Genomic DNA, 22,209 nt, shown 5'->3' on the forward strand with positions numbered 1-22,209 from the left:
AAAAAATCTCTGGTAATTTACTTTAAAAAGTGGAGCACAATCGTAAGCATTTAGCATTGTCCAAAACGCCGCCTGGCAGCCACGCAAAAATGCCTGGCCTCAAAAATCTTGAACATGCCACTCACTGGCGAGGTGCATTGGGGTCCGAGCGGTACTTATTATTACATTTTTCTCCATTCCCGATTCCCGGTTCCCGATTCTTAGTGGCCGGTGCTTGGTTTTAATGGCTGCGAGACACGCGTCTCGTAACGGTTTTAATGAAACGCATAAATTCGCCTCGATTTCTCATCGCCTCGATTCCACTTGGGTGAGCCATCAGCCTCAAGTGCAGTTAAAGTGCGATCCAACGATCCCCAATGATCCTCGCCGATCGACCGTGAGCGTCAGCAGTTTACTTAAATATACTTTTTGGGGAGCATTCCATCGTTTTCGAGCGCTTTTGGTATTATTTTTATTATTTTTTGTTTAACATTATTAGCTGCAATTTTAAAGCGATTTGTTTAAAATAGTTTCCTCTGCTTGTATTTAAAGCTTCGCATAGAAAATTGCCTCAGCGAAGGCATCCTTGCACAATTTACGGCCATGAATGAAATGAGTTACTACGCTGATGCCGACAAAAGATATATATATATATATATATATATACATATGGATATATGTGCATATGTATGGCCATAAAGAATCCAACAGTCCCGTCTCGAGTTGAGTCCACTCAACTGTGAAACAGGTACAGCGCCGTTGAAGAGAACGAGACAGGATATGAACAGGGACAGGCACGGACAGGCAAACAGTCGGCAAAAGTACAAAGCGTGTCGGGGTGAAAGAGATTTCTCCTGGTTCCTTTCATTCGATTTCAATGAACTCGGCGAATGTTGCAAGTGCAAAGACAAAACAAATACAAACAGCTGATAAAAATGCGATAGACGACGATGACGACGACGCCGATGCGCAATCCATGAGATACACAATTGCAGACAACGAAAACTGATACTGATACTGGGATGATATAGACACACACACACGCATACACCCATACACATACGATAGCTAACTATCATTACATTTACTTTTTGGGTTTCATATGACGTGCGGAACTCGGAAAGGACATTCTGTCTGAGGCTGCTTTCAATTTTCATTTTCATTTTCCGAATATCCCTTTGCATTGTAATTGTAAACCATTTGTCAGCAACTTTGTATTTCTATGGCTAATTTCCCATACATTTGGGCATGCGGTGGGGCGGGAGAGTGGGGGGCACGACTACCAAATATGCCGGATATGTCTTTATTTGTCGTCCCATTGGTAATTTATGTGTGCGTTTGTCTATTGGATTTGGCATCGCATCGATTGAAAGTTTATTAAGAAGGGAGCTCAGACAGATAAATGAGTACACTGTAATGTTGTTGTAGGAAGGCATATTCGGTAGCGGCAACTTGGGACTGTTATATGAGGAAGCCTTTTGTTCATCGTTAAGTTTATGGCTTGATTATGATTGGCGCTTCCCTGCCGCCATTCACACCGATATTTCTGTGCCATTTCCAGTTTTGAATGCGTGGGCAGCAAGTCCAAAACTTGTTATGGCATCGTTTTAAGCTACCGACAACATCGCATACGACGACATATCCAAACTATCATCAGACACATCATCTGGTTATGGCCAAAGTGCCTGGCAACGTGTGGGTTGTTGTCTGTTAAATTTATTGCTCTTGACTTCTATGTATTTAATTCGGTTAAAATACCCTTCGCAAGGCATTTAACTGAGCCAATTTGCCCCTTTTTAATTTATGTGAACTCTCTCTTGCATATAAAGCTATGCTTCTTAATTCAAATCTTTGCAAACTAAGCAAATGTTTATTCATACTAAGCTAATTGTTAAATGTTGAAAACTTGTGATTACTTTTAGAAGTTCATATCTATTATTTAAGAACAAATTAAAAGCTTTCCTTCTTAGGAGTTATCATTTAAATTAATTTCGTAGCTCACTCTTCAAATTAAGTTGCCTCCTAAAATAGCTATCATAAAAGCCAGGGTATTTAATCGTCGGCTGAATGAAGATATTTGTGATTTGTTTTAAATTTACCTTGGCAGTCGGTTGTCAAAATTCTTTTTCGTTTATTATACGCATATTATCATTGGATCCGTCGACTTGCGACATCTCGGCTGTTCGACTGTTTGACTGTTGGGTCTTTGGGTCGTGGGTCTTGGCTTTCCGGTAGCCTGGGCCATAAAACCTACAAATTTATGACCGCTGACACTTTGGCACTTTTTTATATTTTTTATATGTATTTTTCGTGTGGGCTTTTCACATATTTTACAACAACCATTGTGAATATTTAATAAAAAAATTAATTTTCATGTTGGTCTATTTTATGTGTATTTAATGTGCTGCCAGCTTGGCGATTATTAACGAATTTGTCACTAAATTTAATAGCCTACGGCCAGCTTTACATTCCACTCACCCCAAAGCTTGTAAAGAAGCAGCTGTTTTATATTTCAATTTGAGGGTCTTTAACATAATTGTCTAGGGAATGTTTGCCATCAGGAATATCATCTTCGGAGGGGTCAAGTATTTGCTTCACTCGTTGCCTATCTAAAGAATGAATCTTTAACTTCTATGCGATTGTACGAAATAAAGAAGAGCTCAATTTCCAGCATTGTCCAGCAGGCGGCTTTTACACTCGAGCTGACCCTAACGAACACACAGCTGGAACGGTAACTGGACCGTGGCAAACTAATTGAAAACCATTATTTGCAAGATTAGGCCAAAACAAATGGGCAAGGTTAAGCATGAGATTTGCATGATGCCGGAAGGCTGCTCCGGATGCCTCTTAACGAACTGTAGAAAATTGAAACCCGAGCAGGCAATTGCATTTTATTTTAACAACGTCTGAGCGGCTTAGGGCCTAAGGCTCAACTCAACTCAACTCAGCTCAATCCAGCCCAGGGCAAGCGAATCTCATCTATTCTCATATTCAATTCAACTCTCCTCCGCTTCAGTCCACTTCACACAACACTTGACTGTGTCAAACGACCTTTGATGGGCAACTTGGGATAAGACTTTGCGCGGCCTTTAATGAACTTTTAGATACGCACGTATCCCAGATATACTGTACATTAATTACACTTTGCGCAGGCAGAGGAGCGGGCCAAACAGGGAACCGGCCCAGGCAGCATCCCCGTGTTCATCAACACATTCCCTGGCGTAGACAACTGAGCGGCGAACTTATCAACAAACGCGCCATCAAAGTAGGTGGCGCAAATTAACAAATCTTTCCATGTGACCTAATTAAATCAACGCGAGGTCGTTCCAATGTTCCGCCAGGCCATAGAGCCGAGAGAAGGGCGTTGCAGTTACTGATTCGTGCCCCAGCACTCCAGCAATTTAACATTCGTCATACTCACGAGCCAAGCGAAATAACTAAAACCCCTGCCAGCCCAGCTTGGCTCACTTAAGTGTCCGATTGGTCAGACACATCTTGGGAAACTCACTGAGCAGCAGCAGCAGCAGTAAATTTGTTTGCTCTGGGGCAGCAGGCAAGGAAGACTGTGTCTAAAGTATGCAGTTGCTGTGACCAAGTAGGAGACCAGTCGAGTGGCATCTTCCTATAAAGTAAGGAGTTCCATCAGCTTTGAGTAGTTCTGCGCAATAAGCAAAAGTGATCTTCAGCGAAGTGATTCTTTGTAATCTCTAAGGGCAACTGACTCAACATGATCTTTACGAAGCGCTGCTTAACTAAAAAAATTGTATTTTATTTAGATTGAATAATTTAAATAAAGCCCAAGTCAAGACTATACCCAAACTACTTGGCCAACATGTGTTCATCAGCGAACTTTATGCACATTTTAGATATCATCTTCCCTAGAGCTTTCTTCCACAGTAGCTGCAGATTATGGATAATCATGTCGATCAGTTCGCAGATTATCACAAATTGCCCAACGTTATTTGGCAGAACCTGTCTCGATCGATTCACACCCCCAACTATTGAATTTCGCAATATTGCAATTAGTTGATGACACCGACGAAACTGACAGATCTCCGGACAAAGTATTTCGCAAATTTTGTGTAGAGTGAGCGAAATACGGAAAGAAACAAGAAAACCGCGTGCGCTATCAAAACAAAAGATGACAACAAAGCAGCTTCGTCAGCTTCGTGAGGCAAGTTCTAAGAATGAATCATGCTGAGTAGACGCCATGCGAAAATGGAAACGAGCCGAGGGAACTGTTGAGAAGCCGTCGGGCAACGACTTAATTGCCAGAGTCCCTGGCACAAGTGTCGGGGCCCAAAAATAGTTACGAACCAAACGTATCAAGCCCAAGGCAGACAGAATGTAGCTCAGAGTCCAAGACAGAGACAGGTATAGAGGACAAGAGCCAGACAAGACGATCCGAGCCGAGACGAGACGAGACCATAAAGAACCTACACGGTCGGCATATTTTTCAAGGGCCTGCCAGCGTTGATGTGCTCAGTGGTTCCCAATGTGAGAGCTGCCGTCGGCCCAGCAACAACAAAAACAACAAAAAGGTCAAACGTGGCCACTTTCGAGATGCCCAAAGATACGAGCAGTTGCTCATTGTCCAATGTCCATTCCCTGTGTGGTCTCTCGCACTGATCGTCGCATGAAATGTAAAAATTTCTGTAGCGTCAGCAACATCAGCTCCTTAAACAAGTTCTCTTTCTAGAGCTGCAACCAAAGTTGAAGCGCTGTTGCTGAAGCTGGCGCATTCCTTCATACCGAACCGGGCAGCGGGCATTTGCAGTGACTCTCATATATGGAGTGCTTCGGGATGCCGCCAGTTTTGCCGATTTGGAGGTAGCTGCCCGCCGGCATGCCCTGCCCTGCCCTGCCCAGCTCTGGCCAGCTCCTCGCATTTTGTGGTGGTTTCGTTTACCAGCATACCAATTTGGTCGCTGCCTTAACACCTCCGAAACATGCAAGGATCGGAGGCAGCTGGCGGAGCCGGAGCAGCAGGGTAGGAGTTGCAGATGGATTCCATGTCCATGTTTCATGTTTTATGCGCATAAAATGCGTTTTAATTGTTGCATTTGAAGCAGTTGATTCCACAAAGAGAGACAGATAGAGAGTGAGAGAGACAGAGAGAGAGAGAGAGAGAGAGAGGGAGAGAGAGAGAAAGGGAGAGAGAGAACGAGTCATAACATTTTCTCACGCTCAGCTACTTGAGGCTCCACTTGGTACGAGATTATGTAGTCGCCTTCATCGTTTTTGGGCAATTTCATAATGTGGTCCAGCGTCCACAGCATGGCAATTAGCCACGCCCCAAAACGGCAGCTCCAAATAACAATTACATTTTACATGTTTATTAATAATCAGTGAATGGGCTGGGGAACAGCGAAGTGGAGCCCATAGGCGTCGGTCCATTTGAGTTCCGAGTGAAGCTCACAGATAATTAAGTAGTTAAGAGGTAAGACTAGACTCTGCCCCCTCCTTCGCTGCCTCTCCCCTCATCTTCATCTCAATCTTTACTTCCTAGCCTTGTTAGGTGTACTTGAAAGCGACCCAGTACTTCAACTCTTTGGCTGACTGTCTCTCCTCCGGCGCTACTGCGCATCTCTTGAGTTTCAGGGCCTAGCCAAATGAAGCATTAAATCGTGCAAACAAACAAGCGACAACAACAACAGCAACTAACTACAAACTACAAACAACAACTGTGTGTGCAACAAAGTTATATGCCGACTCCAGATAATAATATGTTGGACTCACTAAAGGGGGGGGTCAGGAGTGGGCGCCCCAGCATTTACATAATAAGCATGTCGGGGAATAAGTCTGCAGCCTCGGTAAATACCAAGAAAGCCAACGTTGCCAGCTTATGTAAAAGGATGGAGCTCAAAGTAGGCGGGGAGTGGTTTGCCTAGATCCCTTGATATGACATCTGAACAAAGGGCGTTCGGAGAAGAATGCTGCAACAAAGTGCAACTCAATGGAATGTCATGAACTTAAGCCACAAAATGTTGAAAGCCCTCAAAAGTGTTCCTAATTGACTTACAAGCAATTTATAAAAGAACACAAAGTGTGGAATGATTTATAAGTAAGAGAATTCCATTACAGGCATTAGAAACTCCAAACAAATGGAACTCGATTTGTTAAAATCTTTGGTACTTGCATGAAAAAACCTCGCAGTTGTAATTCTACAGAATTGTCACTGAGGAAATTTATACGTAGAATTTGAACTGATCTCCGACCAGGTTCAGAATGCAGAAATATAACTACATTGAGAAACACCCCAACGAATTATTATTTCTGCTTGAATGCCTCCAGCACGTGGTTGACTACCCGGTGGACCTGCTCGGGGCAACTAAATGATCTCTACAGGAGCTCAACTACCATATAACGCTCTCAATTAAATCTTTTAAGTAAATGCTCGTCAGAACTTCTCTTATACTCAGCTTCTAATATTTGACTCAGTCGGAATGGAGTATATGAATTTCAATAAAGTTTCTGTGAAATGTTTACCAACGGCACCCCATAAAATTATCAACCCACACACCTCTCTTGTAGGAGATCAGGCTGAAATTCAACACCGAATCTCACAATGGTCAACAATGCAACATCTTTAGGAATTATTTCGCATAATGATGATATAGTGCCACATAGGCTGGCCTGGTCGGCCTGGCCGGGCCGGTCCGCTGTGCAACACAACTAAAGAATGCGGTTAGCAGCCGCAAATACAATGCAAAAAGGGCCCCAAAAGAGCGAGATGCAAGAGAGGGAGAGAGAGAGAGAGGTAGCGGCCAAATGGCAGTGAATGAGAGGGCCATTTAGTTTTGGTCGCTGGAAAATGATTAATAGTCGTGCGCTTGGCCCTGGCAACGAAGACGACGACGGCGGATGCAATGCCGCTGTTGCAGCCTAAGTGGATCAGCGGCGCTGTAAATTTCCTTTTGCCAAAGGTAGCTGCAGCGGTGACGACAGAGGAGTAGCGTCCAGGGCCAGGCCCAGGCCCAGGGGCTGGTGCAGGGGCAGCCAAGAGATGTTGGACCCAGCCCGTGTTTGATTTTGTATCTCCGACTGTGAGAATGTTGAACGTATGTGAGTGAAGATTTTTAGTTGACTGCCGTTCTCTACTACTCTTTACCCCCGTCTGTTTCCCAGCACTCTCTCTCCCTCTCTCTCGCTCTCTTTTGCTTTTTCTCTCTCGCTCTGTCTCTTTGGAATTATTTTTAACGATTTAATGTTTTGTGAACTGCTTAAATTGTGCAAACAATCTGAACTAAGTGCCACGATGAGCTGAGCCAGGTGAGAAGGCATCGGGCCGGGGGCAGGTTGCAGGCGGTTGCACAAAAGCTTTTTTGATGTTGTCTTTTGGGGCAACGTTCCCTGCCATTGCACGGCGCACAGGAAGTGCAACTTTAATGAAGCGTTTAAGTGGCAGTTGTTGTACTTTCGGTTGTTGTCGTTGCTGCTGCTGTTGTTGCTGTTGTTGGCATGAGGAAGGTGTTATGCAGCTGTTGTTGTTTCTGTTTAATGTTTAATGAAGCAGCAGACTGAAGGGAATGTGCGGCATGTGACCTGGGAATGGCATCAAAGTGTCGGCCACTTAAAATTGTATTGTGGCTCCTGCAACATTCAAGCCTGAGACTCCAATCCAGGCACCTTCTCGCTTCCACTGTTGCCACAGTATTCGAGCTATGCAAATACGCGCTCAGCTGCTCTATTGGCGAATGTGTAATTTAATAACTTTGGAACAGTTTCACGAAGTCTCACGACACCTCCTCGTCTGCCCTTTGTCTTCTGTCCATGATTCATGCCTGCAACTCCTCCAACGCAGCGCTGAGTCCAAAGAGAAACCAACACAAAGAAGGAAATAAAATTCCACGCAAATTAACTTGAAAGCGAACGGAGCGATAAAAAAAATCCAAACTCTAAATAAGTTTACAGCGGAGGATGGAAAGAAAAGGAAGAGACCGGGAAGGGCAGAGCTCGTCGCTTGGATGGTTCCACTGTCCAGTCAGCGAGTTTGGCGCATGCGTCGACTGCTCATCGTCTGCCTCCCCCCACCCTCCTGCTCCCTTCTTACCGTACCCTCTCGCCCCTGCAAAAGAAAAAGGGTACCAGTTTCAAGACCAGTCTCCAGCAGCAGCCACTACGAAAAGTCTCCCAAGAAATTCCTTTGGCGCAACAACAAAAAAAATCAAAAAAAAAGAAAAAAAAATCAAAGAAATCTGTTTCGGAGCGCAGAGGCAGAAAAATGTTGTCACACCGCTTTTACACACTGACCAACAGCAGTTGTTCTCGTTCTGTTTGTTGTTGTTGTTTTTGTTGTTGTTGCTTGGGCCTAGGCCAAGCTGTGTTGTTGGGCTGGGACGCGAGCTTCTTTTGTAGATTTTAGTTAATTTGTATAAAGCCTGAATTAATCACGCTTAATTGCAATAACTTGACCAGCCCAATGCTCGCTTCTTACCTCTCTCTCTCTCTCTCGCTCTCTCTCGCTCTCGCCCCTATCCCCCTCTCTCTGTTATTTCGATTCTCACTCTTTCGTTTTGGTTTTTACGTTTATTTGATTTGTTTTCAGGTAAATTGTTGCAGCCTCTGCCTTTTGCTCGCCCACCCTTTCCCCGTCACCTCTGCTCTTTACCTGCCGCCGTGTTGCGTTGTTTATTTTTGGTTTTCAACGTTGCTTGATCGTTTTTTTTTGTTTTTTGTTTCTTTTCTCATCGGTATTCCAATATTTCTTTATCTTTTGGTCAAATGCAACACGTTGCGTTGCGTTTCGTTCATAATTTCATGGAATTGTTAAGGACAGAGGAAGAGCGAGAGAGTGGGAGAGAGAGAGAGGGAGAGAGAGTGAGGAGTAGAACAGGTAAAGCCTGTGCTTGTTGTTGGGCTGATATTAATCAAGGTGTCATTGAAATCGTTTAAATTATGCACTCCAATCCAGTTCAGTCCACTCCAGGATTTCGTTCTCTGTCTGTCGGCATTTGTGAACCTTTCTTTGTTTGCTCTCTCGCACTCTGCTGGTTTTCTCTTTCTGTCGCTCTTGCTCAGTTCTTGGTTAGATAAGTTAGCCAAACACCGCGTTGCAGCCTCTTTTTGTTGGTCGAATGTTGCGTGAGTCATAAATTTTATTGGTTCTCTTCTTCTGCATTCTCCTGATAAGCGCCAGCGTTTAGATAAACGACTCTTCAACATCGACAGTTGCTCAACCGTAGACTTGTGCGCTTGTATTCTCAGGTGGTCTGTATGTAGGTTAGCTGGCAGCTGGGAAGCTGTGGGGTGTGTGGGCGCGTGGTAGGGCCACTGATAAGGCCGATTGATAAGCAAATTGCTGTCGAGCCGGCAAAAGTTTGTAGACTATCTGGTGCCATTTGGCTCAGGTTCAGACGGGTTACGAGTTAGCTTTCAGAGAAATCAAGCAATGAAACTTGAAGACAGTTTTTTTACTTTAATCTTAACTGTATATTTGTAGTCCAAGCCTAGACTAAAGCTACAAAAGCAAATTGTTTTGCCCAACACATAAAAGATTTTTAAATCTGTCTAAGAATCAAACAAGAATTTAAACAATTTCGACCAACTTTTTTTTATATCAGCCAAGCACTGTAATAGTCAGCTGTTCATAACGTTTTTTTCCAGCGAACTAACGCCATAATAAAACCTTGTGACCAAATAATAATATCCTCTGTATGTTATTTCTGATATAATCCCAGACCCAGTTCTGAAAAGTTTTCTAAAAGAAATATATAAGCAAAACCCAATTTTAAGTTTCAATTAATATTCAATTTATACTCTGCTTTGAACGAGAAAATAGGAGTATATTGGTTGAGCTCAACAGTGTGTATACACTGGTAAGACATGGCACATCATCAAAGTGGCAAACCATGAAAAATGATTTCTCTAACATGATTGAGCGAAACATATATTTTTTTTAGATTAATTTCGGCAGCCTAAGGGTTAATTGTATTTATTTATTTATGTACTCACCGTTGCTGGGCTTTTGTGGTATTTCGTTGGCATCGATGCCTCGTGCCTGGAAAATGTGCGACACGGCGCTGCAGTTGGGGCTGAATTGGTCGAGGATCGATGAGCCGCCGGCCACGGAGGAGGCGCCCGGACCAGCCACTGGTCCTGGGGCAGCCAGTGCAGCCAGTTGGGCGCCAGCTAAGGAGCTGCCCTCTGGGTGTTGGGGTTGTGCCTGTGTTGTTGTAAGCAACAACCACAACAACAGACTGCTGAATATCACAAGGCAGGCGGAATTTGTTGTTGTTCTTCTGCTGCTGCAGGGCAGATGTGGATTTTGTTGTTGCGAACATTTCGATGCAAACTTTGGGTCTAACATTTTGTTGTTGTTGCTGTTGTTGTCGTTGTTGTTGTTGCACAGGTTTGTCACAATCAAACACACGATTAACACGCACAGTCGAAAAATTTTATGGCCTTGCCGGCTTTTGCTTCTGTTGTTGTTGTTGTTGCTGATTTTATTGCACTTTGCTTTGCGCGATACCGTAAATAAATTTGGCCACAGCGAGAGTGAGAGGAAAAGAGAAGCACACGCACTAGCTCACAGAGACACAAGGCACACGGACAACATAATGCATTACGTTGTTGTTGCCGGCATTGCACGAGCCTGCTGGTGTTTTTTTTGTTGTTGCTGCTGTTTCTTACTGTGCATTTTATGATGTGCAGGTGCAGGCAATATGCTCTTTGGTTTCGATAGCAGAATGTATTACAAAGCAACAACAATAAATGTAACGCACTCACACACACTCTCACTCGCAGACGCGCAGCACATTCACAGCGAAACTGATGCTGAGCGCAACGCGGAAAAACACGTTCGTACAGGCCGAGCGCGGAAAGTTGACTGAAACCAGAAGCAGAGCCGCGACGCTTACATAGTGTTAAACGAACTGTGGCAGCTAACATTATGTTAAAAGTCAAAATGTTAATGCTTACCAGAATGTTAAACGCACCTTCCACTGTTATGTAGCCAATGCCACAAGTTGAGACATATGTTGCCAGCTCTGACGTCACAATTGCAAGAACTTTGAAGGCTATCATACAGAATCTCATATATTAACGGAGAATTGTTATTAATAGCTTTTAAATAAGCTGTGTTGTCGTATTTATTTATTCTAAATTGTACGTGCGTCGGTACAAAATGCAAATCATTGATATATTGCCAATTTTTAATCAAACTCCTGTTAACTATTATTAATTAAGTGGAGCAATAAACAAAACAATTGTAATAATTCAGACACTATGTACACAGCAATTTTTTTGGCGCTTTTAGAATTATTCATATTCAGAAAAAAAAGTTGGCAGCACAGTGGCTCACTTATTGCCGGCGCAAACGACGAATTAGCTTCTCAGTCAGCTGTTTTTGGCGCAAAGTATGAATTGATTAGCGCAAGGAACAAGAACCGAGTTAAGATGTAGTTATTGCACGCACAATTATTGGTTATATGGGTAATTTAAATTATTTTGTCTTTCGGTACAAAATTTCGCAATTCTACTATCAGCTGTGATTTAATATAACTGTTAACGATCTACGACATATCGATGTATTGAATGGCTTATTAAATTTAGCGATCAACGATATATCAATGCATAGAATGGGCTACCATTTACAACCCTGAAATTTCACCTTTTCCATCGCTATAGGAGAAAATTTGGCGGCATTCAGACAGAAAAATTGTAACAATTCGGGAATAAGTTCATTTAATATGTGAAGTTTCTGTTAATGTTTCCTGATTTCAAGTGCCAGCACTATAATGACGAATATAAACGGTATAAAAGAAGTGTACGAAGTTTGCCGGGCACAAGAGCTATAAATTGTAGCTGCAAGATCGTGCTGTAACATGCACCGTGAAAAGTAGGCCGAATCTGAAAGGAATTCGTAAAGTGCTTATTTATACGGATATTACTGCCTTGAACAGAAATAGAATGTGTATAACTCAATGCCAACAGGATCGGGCAATCGCTATGCCTTCGGCATCCAGGCTTGATGTGCATATATAAGTTGTTTTTCGCCACTGCTGGCGCTGATAAAAAGTCACATGGATTACCTGTTAAATGTATTTGTTCTCACAATACCGGTGCAGCAATAAACAAAACAATTGTTTTTATTCGGCATATCCATGGACAGCAATATTCTTGGCTGTTTTTGTATTCAAATTCGGAAGAAAAGTTGGCAGCACGTTGCCACAGTGGAATTATTGTGTACGCTAACGAAAATTATCAGCTCAGTCAGCTTTTGGAGGAAAGTATGAATTGATCAAAGGTAAGAACAGATCATTCCGTGGCTATTTATTATTATTAGATATATTCGCAATTTTACATTATTTTTGCCTTGTAATGCATGATTGCTATCAGCTGTGGTTCAAAGTCAATGTTAGCGATGAGCGATACATCGCTATTGAATGGGCTATCGCTTACAACCCTGGAGCATCGCTTCTTCCATCGCTATCACAGCTGTTTTGGCGGCATTCACGCCGAAAAAATACGCAATAATTCGGGAATGTGAATTCATTTATAATGTGTTATTTCTGTTAATTTTGTATGATTTTAAGTGCCAGCGTTATAATGACGGATAAAAGTGGTATAAAAGAAGCGCTCGAAAAGTTTTTTGGCCACAAGAGCTTTAAGTCGGAGCTGCAAGAGCGTGCTGTCACATGCGCCGTGAAAAGTAAGCAGAACCTGAAAGGAGTTCGTAAATTACTTATTTATACGGATATTTCGCCCTTGCAGAAAAACAGGATGTGTATGTGTCAATGCCAACAGGATCGGGCAAATCACTGTGCTTTCAGCTGCCAGGCCTGATGTGCGAGGATCAGTTGACGATTGTTTTTTCGCCGCTGCTGGCGCTGATCAAAGATCAGATCGATCACCTGGCCAAGCTCAAAGTGCAGGCAGATTCGCTGAACTCGAAAATGAGCAGCAAGGAGCGGGAGCGTGTCATTATGGATCTGCGGGCCGTCAAGACTAAGATCAAGTTCCTGTATATAACGCCCGAGCAGGCAGCGACCAAGTTTTTTCAGGAGTTGCTCCACTCGTTGTACAAACACAAGAAGTTGGCCTATTTCGCAGTTGACGAGGCTCACTGCGTCTCCCAGTGGGGTCATGACTTTCGGCCTGACTATCTGAAGCTGGGCGAGCTGCGTTCCAAGTATCCGGATGTGGTTTGGCTGGCGCTGACGGCAACGGCTTCGCTGGAGGTGCGCGAGGACATTCATAAGCAGCTACGATTACGCCAGCCCGTGGCGCACTTCAGTACACCCAGCTTTCGGTCCAATCTCTACTACGATATTGTGTACAAGAACTCCATTGAGGATGACTTTCAACATTTGGCTGCCTTCGCCCAGCACTGTCTGGGTGATGAAGCCAAGTTTAAGGCCGAGCCAAAGCCAAAGCGAGGCTGTGGCATCATCTATTGTCGCACCCGCGATCAGGTGGAACGGGTCGCTGTGGGCGTATCCAAGCAAGGCGTCGGCGCCGTGGCGTACCATGCGGGGTTAAAGACCGCGGAGCGCACTGAAGTCCAGGAGGCTTGGATGCGCGGCGATCAGCCCATTATCTGTGCCACCAACAGCTTCGGTATGGGCGTGGACAAGCCCAGCGTTCGCTTTGTCATCCACTGGGATGTGCCGCAAAATGTCGCCGCCTACTATCAGGAATCAGGTCGCGCGGGTCGCGACGGCCTTCAGTCATACTGCCGTCTCTACTATGGACGCGAGGATGTGCGCTCCATACGCTTTTTGCTGCAAAACGATGCGCAGCGCGCTCGGGGTCGTGGTGATCGCGAGCTGCTCACTGAGCGCGCCCTGCGGCAGTTCGAGCGCATTGTGGATTTCTGTGAGCAGACGCGTTGCCGGCACAAACTCTTTGCCGATTACTTCGGCGATCCCACACCCGATTGCAGCGCTCAATGTGATGTGTGCAAGAGACCAAAACAAGCTGAGAAAGCACTGGAGACGTTTCAGCAGCTCTGCATGGATGCCAGCTTCAAGTCGCACGTGTCACTTGCGGATTGCGCCGATCTCTATGAGGGTATGTTTAGTGCTAGGATTCTTTGTAACTCTTCTAATACGTTGGCTCCGTCTTGGCATTTTAGGTGGCCGAGCGGGAATCAAACGCGCAGCTCAGGATTATGCCAGTGATAGCTCTGACCAAGACTCTGAACACAGTCACGCGGCTCTTGCGAAACGAGCCAAAAAGGAAAATGAGAACTTTATCCGCGAACAGTTTAAGCTGCGCAAACAGCTAAGCGCTGCACGCCAGCTGGAGCAGGAGCCAACCACGCAGATAGCGCGTGTGCATCAAGCGCAGTCGACAGAGACAAAAATCAGCGGACTGCAGCACACGAACCGAGAGAAATACCTGGATGCCATCATAGATGCACTTAAGGCAAATGTGCAGCAGTGTGAGAGCGACTCAAGCCAGCAGCCGCGTAGCGTTCTAAGACACAACGACTACGAGGCCATCGCTGTTGAGCTTGAGTATGAGGTGTTTCGGCAGCAGCGTGTGGCGAACATGTATCGACATGCGTTGGCCAAACAGGTGAGTAGCCTGGCAGCCTAAAGCTTTCCTTCAATATGCCATTGACAATCGGATTCATTTAGCTGGCCAGCATTAAACAGCAAACTGCCAAAACGACGCTAATGCCGATCCTTGTAGACTATGTGCCGCGACCGGAAACGAGCGCCAAAGGCGTCTGGACTGGCGGCAGTGTGGCATACTTTGAGCGCAAGCTCAAAGAGCTAGAGGAGCAAAAGCCACAGAAGGAGACGCCAAAGGCATTGCGCGAGCGCAAAGGTTTCAAAGAGAATCAGAGCAAGCAAACGTCAATCGACAGTTTCCTTGTCAAAGTCAAGCAGGAAGTGAAAGAAGAAATGTCGCTAGATCCAACTGAGCCGACATGCTCGGTTAAAATAGAACCAGCAGAGGAAGCGGATGACGGGCCCATGAAGGTCGTGGACCCTCCCTGTGAGACAGCGTCAAAGACTGTAGTCGAGGAGCCAAAAGTGAAGCAGGAAAAACAACAGAGTGAAAAAGGAAGTCCTACAAGTGAGGAGCAATTGGAAATTGATTTTGGGCACAGAAAATACAGACTTAAGCCAAATGGCGATGGCAGCTACGATACGCACCGCAAAACGCGTGTCTCATACCTGGAGCCGGAGGTACAAAAGAAGCCAGCAAAGCCCACAGCCAGCTGCAAATTTAACTCAGATATTGAACCGGATCGAGATCAAATCAAAGAGGAAACGGAATCGAGCACAGAGTCAATTGGTTTCACAACTGCCCGTGAAATGTTGGCAGAAAAGAAGTCGCCGTCGGAGTTGAACGGTGAACAGCAGCTGGAAAAGAAGCAACCCGACCTGTCGCTATTTGGTGGCTTTACGACTGCGCGACAATTGCTGGAGCAAAAAAATATGCAATCAAAAATTAAAGCTGAGCCCCAAAAGGAAAAGTCTGCTGCGTTGCCGGAGCGCAGCGAAGAGAAGAAAAAGCCTGGGGCTCAGCAGCCAAAAATTAAAGATGAGCCACAAAAGGAGAAGTCCGCTCCAATGCCAGAGGGAGGCAAAGACAAAAGAAAACCGCAAATCAACCAACAAAAGAACGATGTCAGCAAATCTGTGGTGCAGTGGCTAAATCCCTACTACAAGCGCAAAATAGCCACCAGGGAGCTGTTCAAGGCCCTGGCCAAACTGATCACGCAACGCATCTGTGACGGCAGCCTAGGTAAGTCCTAGAGAAAACATTTAACGAAATATGGACCATAGTTAAATTAACTTTTTGCCCACAGGCAATGGCGATGTGTGCAAATGTTACATTAAAGAAACATTTCACAGCCTGAAAATGATTGAAAATGATCAGGATATTGAGAAATACTTTACGATTTCTATAAAATGAGCAGCTACTCGAAATGTTGTTAATATGTTATCAGTTATAAGAAATTTTTTGTCGTTAATTCATTGTAAATATTGCCTTTAATTTTTAATTCCTAAACAATGCTTGTGCCTTGTATCAACAAGCTTGCGGAAACATGTTCTAAATTGTCATTTTATGACGTTGAAGCCAAGCGAAGATTATGAAGATCGATTTTAAGATCCCGCATAGAAGGCACATATTCAATTAAAATGTTTGTGTTGAAATCCTTTCAAACTAAAACTAATTCAAATAACTATTCGATTTTCAATAACGTTTTCAAGTTAATAATTGAAGTAACTTAAATCATAAACTTGTTATCTAAAGGGAAAAACAGCTCTTACAATACAGAAAAAAAAAAAATATATATATATATATTATGTTTATTTATGTATGCATATATATATATGTTTATTGGCTTAAACAAATGAATTATTATGTTCGTTACTCCATTTTAATTAAAATTTTTTTTTGGTGAAAATTTATTTCTTTTGTTACAAAAATATTCGGTGAAAAAACTTATGTTAAGTAGATTAGAAAGAAAAGATTTCGTGATTCGTATTCTAAGGGCTGTAAGCGAAACTTCAACGCATATTTCTCGACTTATAAAAATGTCCTACAATTCGTTTTGTACATTATCTTTCAATGATGGCAATTATGATGTATATGGTACAGATTTTGACATGTGCTTCAGAACAATTGTTACAATTAGCTGGGAGTGGGTTAAGCTTACGTCTAAGCTCTGTAAATATTACAGTCACACTAGGCCAGAGACTGGAACGGTCCAACGCCATGTCATTCCAAATCGCCGTGCACGCCAAAGCGAATGGTTAGCAGGACGTCCAGCAGGTAGACCAGGGCGGTGACCAGCGATATGGATGCGGAAGCCATTACCAGATCCAGGCGATGCATATTGGGATGCCAGTAATTGCGATCCTTGGTGGTGCTCCAGTCACGGAACAACAGCGCCGTCACGGCCACAAAAAGGACGAAGCCCACCAGAGACCACAGCGTCGCGGTGCGCCAAGGCGTGCTGCAGAAATGTGGATAAGGATAGTTAAAAAATCGTTAGACTCGGGTTAAGTGTACGCACAGATCCCCAAACAGAGCCATGATCAAATAGATTGCCGTGTAAATCGCCAGTGCTCCAAAGGTCACATAACACAGCGCCATGACCCTGGGTGTGATGAATATACGCAAATGCGAGTTGGTTGCCGGCTCATCTATCAGTCCCAGGCAACATATCAGCAGACACTGGTAAGTAGAAGAATCATTTAAACCACATTAAGAAACTTTACAATACAAATATATATTAGAGATTTATGCTAGGACCCAAATTAGTATTCATTCAGTTTATTATATAGTTAAATAACCCAAGTGATACAATCCATAGGCACGACATAGTCCAATAGGATAGTATTTGTAAATTTTTAAAGAATTTGAGAATGAATAGTTATCTTTGGGTTGCCGAAGATTGGATAGGATTACTATAAACACCTAAAAAAGCTTGGGAGATTTGTTTCCCGTTGATGGAACAACGGAAAACGGAAAATATTTGTGTGTGTTAACATTATAGAGAGTATCTGATCGTATATAAAAAGAAACCAGAGTACGAGCTCGACAATGAAGCACGAGGCTACAATATCAAAGCTATATGAAGTCTGGAAGGCAATTCCAATTTGTTATATCCACAAATTGGTGATGTCTGTACCGTGATGTTTGCAACAAGTGATACATGCAAATGGAATGCATATATTTCATTGCTTTATTACATTTTTTTTGCCATATTTCTGAGACCTATAATCCATCATAGAGCTGTCACTCAGAGTTGTTTTTTGTAAACTATATTCCAGATAGAAATATAAAAATCTAAGTCTGTTTCTCCTTTAAATATTAGAACATCAGTTAATTCTAGTGTTAATATCAGCATTTGTTTACAACTTTATTAGGTAGGGTGTTAATTTGCTTTGTTGAACTTGACTCACCAGCTCCACCACTTTGATGGATATCAGAGTGTAGGTTGCCTTCTTGTTGCCACTTGTTGTGGCAAAGGAATTGTCATCCGCCGGCGACATTTCGACGCGTGAGATTTCTGTGGATTAGATGAATGCAATCAATCAATCAATCAATTAACGAACTGTTCAATTGGGCAATGGGATTTCGTTTAGATCAGTCAGCCAAGCTATCCATTTATAGAGTATAATAAGTACCTATTGAGCGCAAGTAACTCATCTCGTTCGTCTGGCTTAAGGTTTTCTTATTTTTTGTTTATTTATTTTAAACTTTTGTTTGATGGCCTACGAAGAACAATTTAAAGAATTTCTTCAGTATCTCTGGGCTTAGATGTATCTGCCATATTTGGCTCTGGGTTATTTGTTATACTCGTTATTAGCTCGGGTGCGCAGTGGAGCGTGTTGTATGCCACGCAATGTGCTGGGTATTTGTGTCAATTGTTGGCATCGGTCTCCCACATAACTTCCAAATGGGTTCGCAACTGGCGTCTAATTGATTGGCGGGACTAATTCCTAAGGGCTGTCTGGCTAGCGAATGATGTCATAGCTGGGTGTGGGTGCAATTCCAAGTGATTCCAAAACTATGCGGACTACGTACAAATGAGTTGTCTGGTAGATGATTCGACTGCCACAACTATCCCATGTTGAGGAATTCTGATCGCGTGTATTGTCCGGCTTTGCTTGTTTTCAATTTTTTACGAATGGGCCATATAGAAATCAGTTCTAGCTGGTATTACAAGGCTTTAACCAGATAGAGTTATAAACTTACATTTTAAGCATTACTACAACAAACACTTTCCATTCATGGCTAAATTAAATTATTTCACAATTATAGGAATAGTGCGATTCATGTCTTTATGCATTTTGCTTGTTAATCTAAAATTTGAAGTCGATCAATTCAAGACAAAATTGAACATTCCTAAACAGTTCAAAAGCTTCTACAGTTCGGGCTGTGTGTGTCTGTCGGTCAATCAGTCGCACCCGTCAGCTTCATGTATGTTTAGATAGCTATATCACTTTCAATAGTACTTCTAAGTCCCATTTAATGACGTGTTGATAATTACAGTTCAACCAATAAGCAAAACAATGCGACACTTGGCCAGGCCAACACTTTTGCCATTGTTGTTGTTTTTCCACAATACTCGTTATATTTCGCTGCATGGTTCAGTTATTCGGGGCATTCATTCATGCCCCATTGGCGTCGCGCATTGATTAAGACTAATTGCAAATAGCACGTACAATAAAATAAATACCATAAACGCAGCACAGTTGTGGGTGGAGTCGAGGCGCAGAGGGGGGCGCAGTAAACAGTTAACCCCGCCCGACCTGCATAAACAATTAAAATTCAAGCGGGAAAACCAGAACCCTAAACTCAAATTCAAATCAAAGTCGCGGAGAAAAACTTTCACCCAGGTTTGAGTAAGAAAGTCAGAGCACGGGTGAGACAGAGAGGGAAAAAGTGACTGAGCATTGTTATTGTTAGTTAACACTAATTTGTGGTACTAATAAATATTCTAGTGTCTAGGGTCTGAAGCTCTAAATGTGGCAAACAATTGCGTGTGCTTTGTAAAAATCAAAACAATACATCATTTATAAGGGAATTTCAGAAAGAGAAATAACGACGTCTGATGTACCCTATATACTTTCTTCTTGTTTTAAGATAATCTTACAAACTTATATAAATGCAAAGCCGTCTAAAACTGAACTTAAATAACATTTGAAGTAAATATTTATACTCTGTATATTTCTATGGGTAAAGCTGGTTACCTTAAATTTGACATCGAGGCTTAATAGGCTCTAAGATCGACGCGTATGGCTCGATCGACTTGGTTATTAATGTTGATCAAGAATATATATACCTTGTGGGGCAGGGGATGCTTTCTTTTGTTTGTTTCATACATTTGCAACAAAACATAATACCCTTTTTACCAATTTTCAATGGTTTCAGCGTATAAAATAGTTACAAATATTTTACGTCCTAAAGTTTTTTAATGTCGGTTTTTTATTTAAAGTCACAAAAAAAGCATTTCTCTTATTTATTATGTCATATTGAGTCATGATTCAGCTCGTTGCAATGCGATTAAATCTAGAAAATGGGGCTTAAGTAATTTTTGGTAGCAACTGCCGAGTCAAAATAATTTGTATAATGCTTGAATAATAAGTAATCGACACGACAACACTTTTCATGATGTTGCTAACAAATTTCTCACGTTTTTTTAGCCAAGCTAACCAAAAAGACGAAACCCCAAACAATTTAGAAAACAATTAAAAAAAAATTGTAAAAAGAAAACAAACAACGCAGCGAGCAAAACAACCACAAAATAATGTAAACAAATCGCTTGACCAGTTGAACGGGTTTTCACGGAGCAGAGAGTGTCGGGGGGGAAACGGCTCAAAAGAGAGAGAAAGAGAGAGTGAGAGAGAGAGAGAGAGGGATATGTGAGTGAGGCAGCCACACCTGTTTTGCGCTCGCGCAGCCACAAAACTCGCGCTCAGACACTCGCGCTCTCGCTCTCTGCTGGTGTGCCCAATATTTTGGCCAACAGTGTGTTTTAACCTCGTTTCGCTTTCTGTTGCAGGCATCTTGAAAGGGCTTGGCGGGCAGCCCTATAACTGGTCTGGTCCGATTGGGTCATCGACTTGCCAGTTATGTTGTTAATGTTCTTCTCCTTCTTCTTCTTCTTATTCTTGTTGTTTTGTTTGGTTTTGTTTTGGTCTGTCATTCTTGCAGACGGTATCGTGGCTTGTTTTTGCTGCTGCTCTTTCACTTTATTTGCCTAACTGCGGCTCATTTGTAAGCTTCCTGCGACAGCCAAAGGATGACAAAGTGTGAACATCGTCAAGATCCTCTCTGCATTCATTGAAAAGCGCAACAAAACTTGTTTCTCATGCAAAATCCAGCTCGGCACAGCTAAACTGCATTGATATGCACAGCTGGCCAACTGGCAAACTGGCTTTGGGCAGATACACGTTCAATGGGGCGGTTCGCGTAGGCGCCTACTGTACTTGGGCCGGGTTGCTGCTTAAGGGAAAACAATGAAAACTGAATTGCGATTTTCTAGCGCGCACTTTGTTGACCTCATTTGGACTCACACCCCCTCAACCTGGTTGGGTGTTAGCCGGTTCAGACATGCAAGTTGTTATTCTAGTTTGAGTTAAGGTAGGGATTGTTGGGCTGGAGCGGTTGCCTAGGCAGCCCCATTGGCGAATTCAATGACAAATCCACACTGAAGGTCAGTGTTAGCCGCCATTAAAGGGGCCTTCTAGAATAATACAGAGAGAATAAGAGCTTATCTAAGAGTTAGTACAAAAACTAAGCCTCACAAGCTAATACAATAAATAAAACATCGAACTGCTGTGTAAATAGGATGTTTAGATATATATACTTGAAATACAATTTAAATATTCCAAATCAAAGAGAAGCATTTATTTTCCTTCACTAAGATAAATTCTTTTTGAATAAAGAAAACTATTCTTTAATTGTCTAAAACAACTGTTTAAATAAAGAACTAATTTCTCATTTCCCCTAGAAATTTGAATGGTTGGCATTCCAGGCCTAAATCGTGTAGATCTCCTCTCGTGCTAGGCGCATTGTGAATCATAAAACCAACAATTTGTTAACTAGTGTAAATTGTGCATAATTAGCAAGTCAAATAATAACAGCAACAATTTGTTACGCTCCTCTTGTGGCTGTCATTGCTATTGGCTGTTTACTGTACCACAATAACAATTAGTTTTCGGGTGGGGCTGCACACTCGGCGAGAGCATCGATCTTGGAGATGAGAGCAAAGATCTGTGTCTTCGTCTCCTCCCCCAACTCCGAGTCTGGAGTCTGAGGCACTCACTCGTTTCTGATAGTAAATGATGCACTTTTGCGTATTGCCACAAGTTAGTTACGATTAATTTTAATTCATACAAGTTTTCATTGGCTGACTCTAAAACAAACAGGTTTTTAGTTCATGTGTGTGTGAGTGAGTGTGTGTGTGTGTGTGTGTGTGAGTATTACAACATATTTTACATTTGCGTACTTGGCTAATACTTATTAGAGGTGCAGAACAGTGCAGCCAATTTATGTTGTTAGCTTTTAGTATTCTTCACAAACACGTTTACAGTGAGACACAAATACAGATACAGTCTGAATTTCAAGCGCGCAATTTTATAGAAAATATGATTTGTTTTTCAATTTTTGTTCTGCTCAATCGGGAAAGTTTGAAACTGAAACCGACGACACGCCAACGTCAACTGTTGTAACGTACCTAAAACCCAAGCCGTACAGGCCCAAGCCCCAGCCCCAGACCCACAGACAGAGAGAGAGAGAGAGAAAAAG

General features: G+C 42.8%; 3 protein-coding genes across 5 annotated transcripts in view; 1 reads left to right on the forward strand and 2 right to left on the reverse strand.

Moving 5' to 3' along the window:
• The window catches only part of LOC115770044 (glypican-4), a 42,917-nt gene extending 32,144 nt beyond the window's left edge, over positions 1-10,773 (reverse strand). Inside the window, exon 1 of the mRNA XM_030715125.1 lies at positions 9,934-10,773. Coding sequence (XP_030570985.1) covers positions 9,934-10,288 — 355 coding nt within the window. The 5' untranslated portion in view covers positions 10,289-10,773. The remainder of the gene's footprint in view (positions 1-9,933) is intronic.
• Positions 10,774-12,132: 1,359 nt separating this feature from the next.
• Positions 12,133-16,218, forward strand: LOC115770054 (ATP-dependent DNA helicase Q5). 2 transcript variants are annotated; one of them, XM_030715145.1, is made up of 6 exons: positions 12,133-12,226; positions 12,516-12,631; positions 12,694-13,992; positions 14,057-14,502; positions 14,565-15,684; positions 15,749-16,218. In XM_030715145.1, exons 2-6 carry the CDS (start codon positions 12,529-12,531, stop codon positions 15,853-15,855), a joined length of 3,075 nt encoding a protein of 1,024 aa, XP_030571005.1. In that variant the 5' UTR covers positions 12,133-12,226; positions 12,516-12,528; the 3' UTR covers positions 15,856-16,218. The 2 variants fall into 2 exon arrangements, with proteins under 2 accessions (XP_030571005.1, XP_030571003.1); XM_030715143.1 differs by lacking the exon at positions 12,133-12,226 and having other exon boundaries at positions 12,441-12,631.
• Positions 16,219-16,271: 53 nt separating this feature from the next.
• LOC115770055 lies at positions 16,272-22,123 on the reverse strand. 2 transcript variants are annotated; one of them, XM_030715146.1, is made up of 4 exons: positions 18,081-18,372; positions 17,856-17,962; positions 16,964-17,124; positions 16,272-16,903 (listed from the first exon to the last, which is right to left on the reverse strand). In XM_030715146.1, exons 1-4 carry the CDS (start codon positions 18,100-18,102, stop codon positions 16,666-16,668), a joined length of 528 nt encoding a protein of 175 aa, XP_030571006.1. In that variant the 5' UTR covers positions 18,103-18,372; the 3' UTR covers positions 16,272-16,665. The 2 variants fall into 2 exon arrangements, with proteins under 2 accessions (XP_030571006.1, XP_030571007.1); XM_030715147.1 differs by lacking the exon at positions 18,081-18,372 and adding an exon at positions 21,911-22,123 and having other exon boundaries at positions 16,273-16,903.
• Between the last annotated feature and the right edge of the window lie 86 nt (positions 22,124-22,209).

The sequence above is a fragment of the Drosophila novamexicana genome, unplaced genomic scaffold, assembly GCF_003285875.2.
Source record: "Drosophila novamexicana strain 15010-1031.04,08,12 unplaced genomic scaffold, DnovRS2.1 tig00004555-arrow-pilon, whole genome shotgun sequence".
Classification (NCBI taxonomy): Eukaryota; Metazoa; Arthropoda; class Insecta; order Diptera; family Drosophilidae; genus Drosophila; species Drosophila novamexicana.

Bases quoted from the DNA above. Each gene is read 5' to 3' on its own strand.
- LOC115770054 (XM_030715143.1), top strand. From the start codon at position 12,505: ATGATTTTAAGTGCCAGCGTTATAATGACGGATAAAAGTGGTATAAAA. The intron at 13,993-14,056 runs GTATGTTTAGTG...TTGGCATTTTAG, and splicing joins TTGCGCCGATCTCTATGAGG to GTGGCCGAGCGGGAATCAAA. The intron at 14,503-14,564 runs GTGAGTAGCCTG...GGATTCATTTAG, and splicing joins GACATGCGTTGGCCAAACAG to CTGGCCAGCATTAAACAGCA.
- LOC115770055 (XM_030715146.1), bottom strand. From the start codon at position 18,102: ATGAGTTACTTGCGCTCAATAG. The intron at 17,963-18,080 runs GTACTTATTATA...TCTAATCCACAG, and splicing joins GAGTTACTTGCGCTCAATAG to AAATCTCACGCGTCGAAATG. The intron at 16,904-16,963 runs GTGCGTACACTT...ACATTTCTGCAG, and splicing joins ATGGCTCTGTTTGGGGATCT to CACGCCTTGGCGCACCGCGA.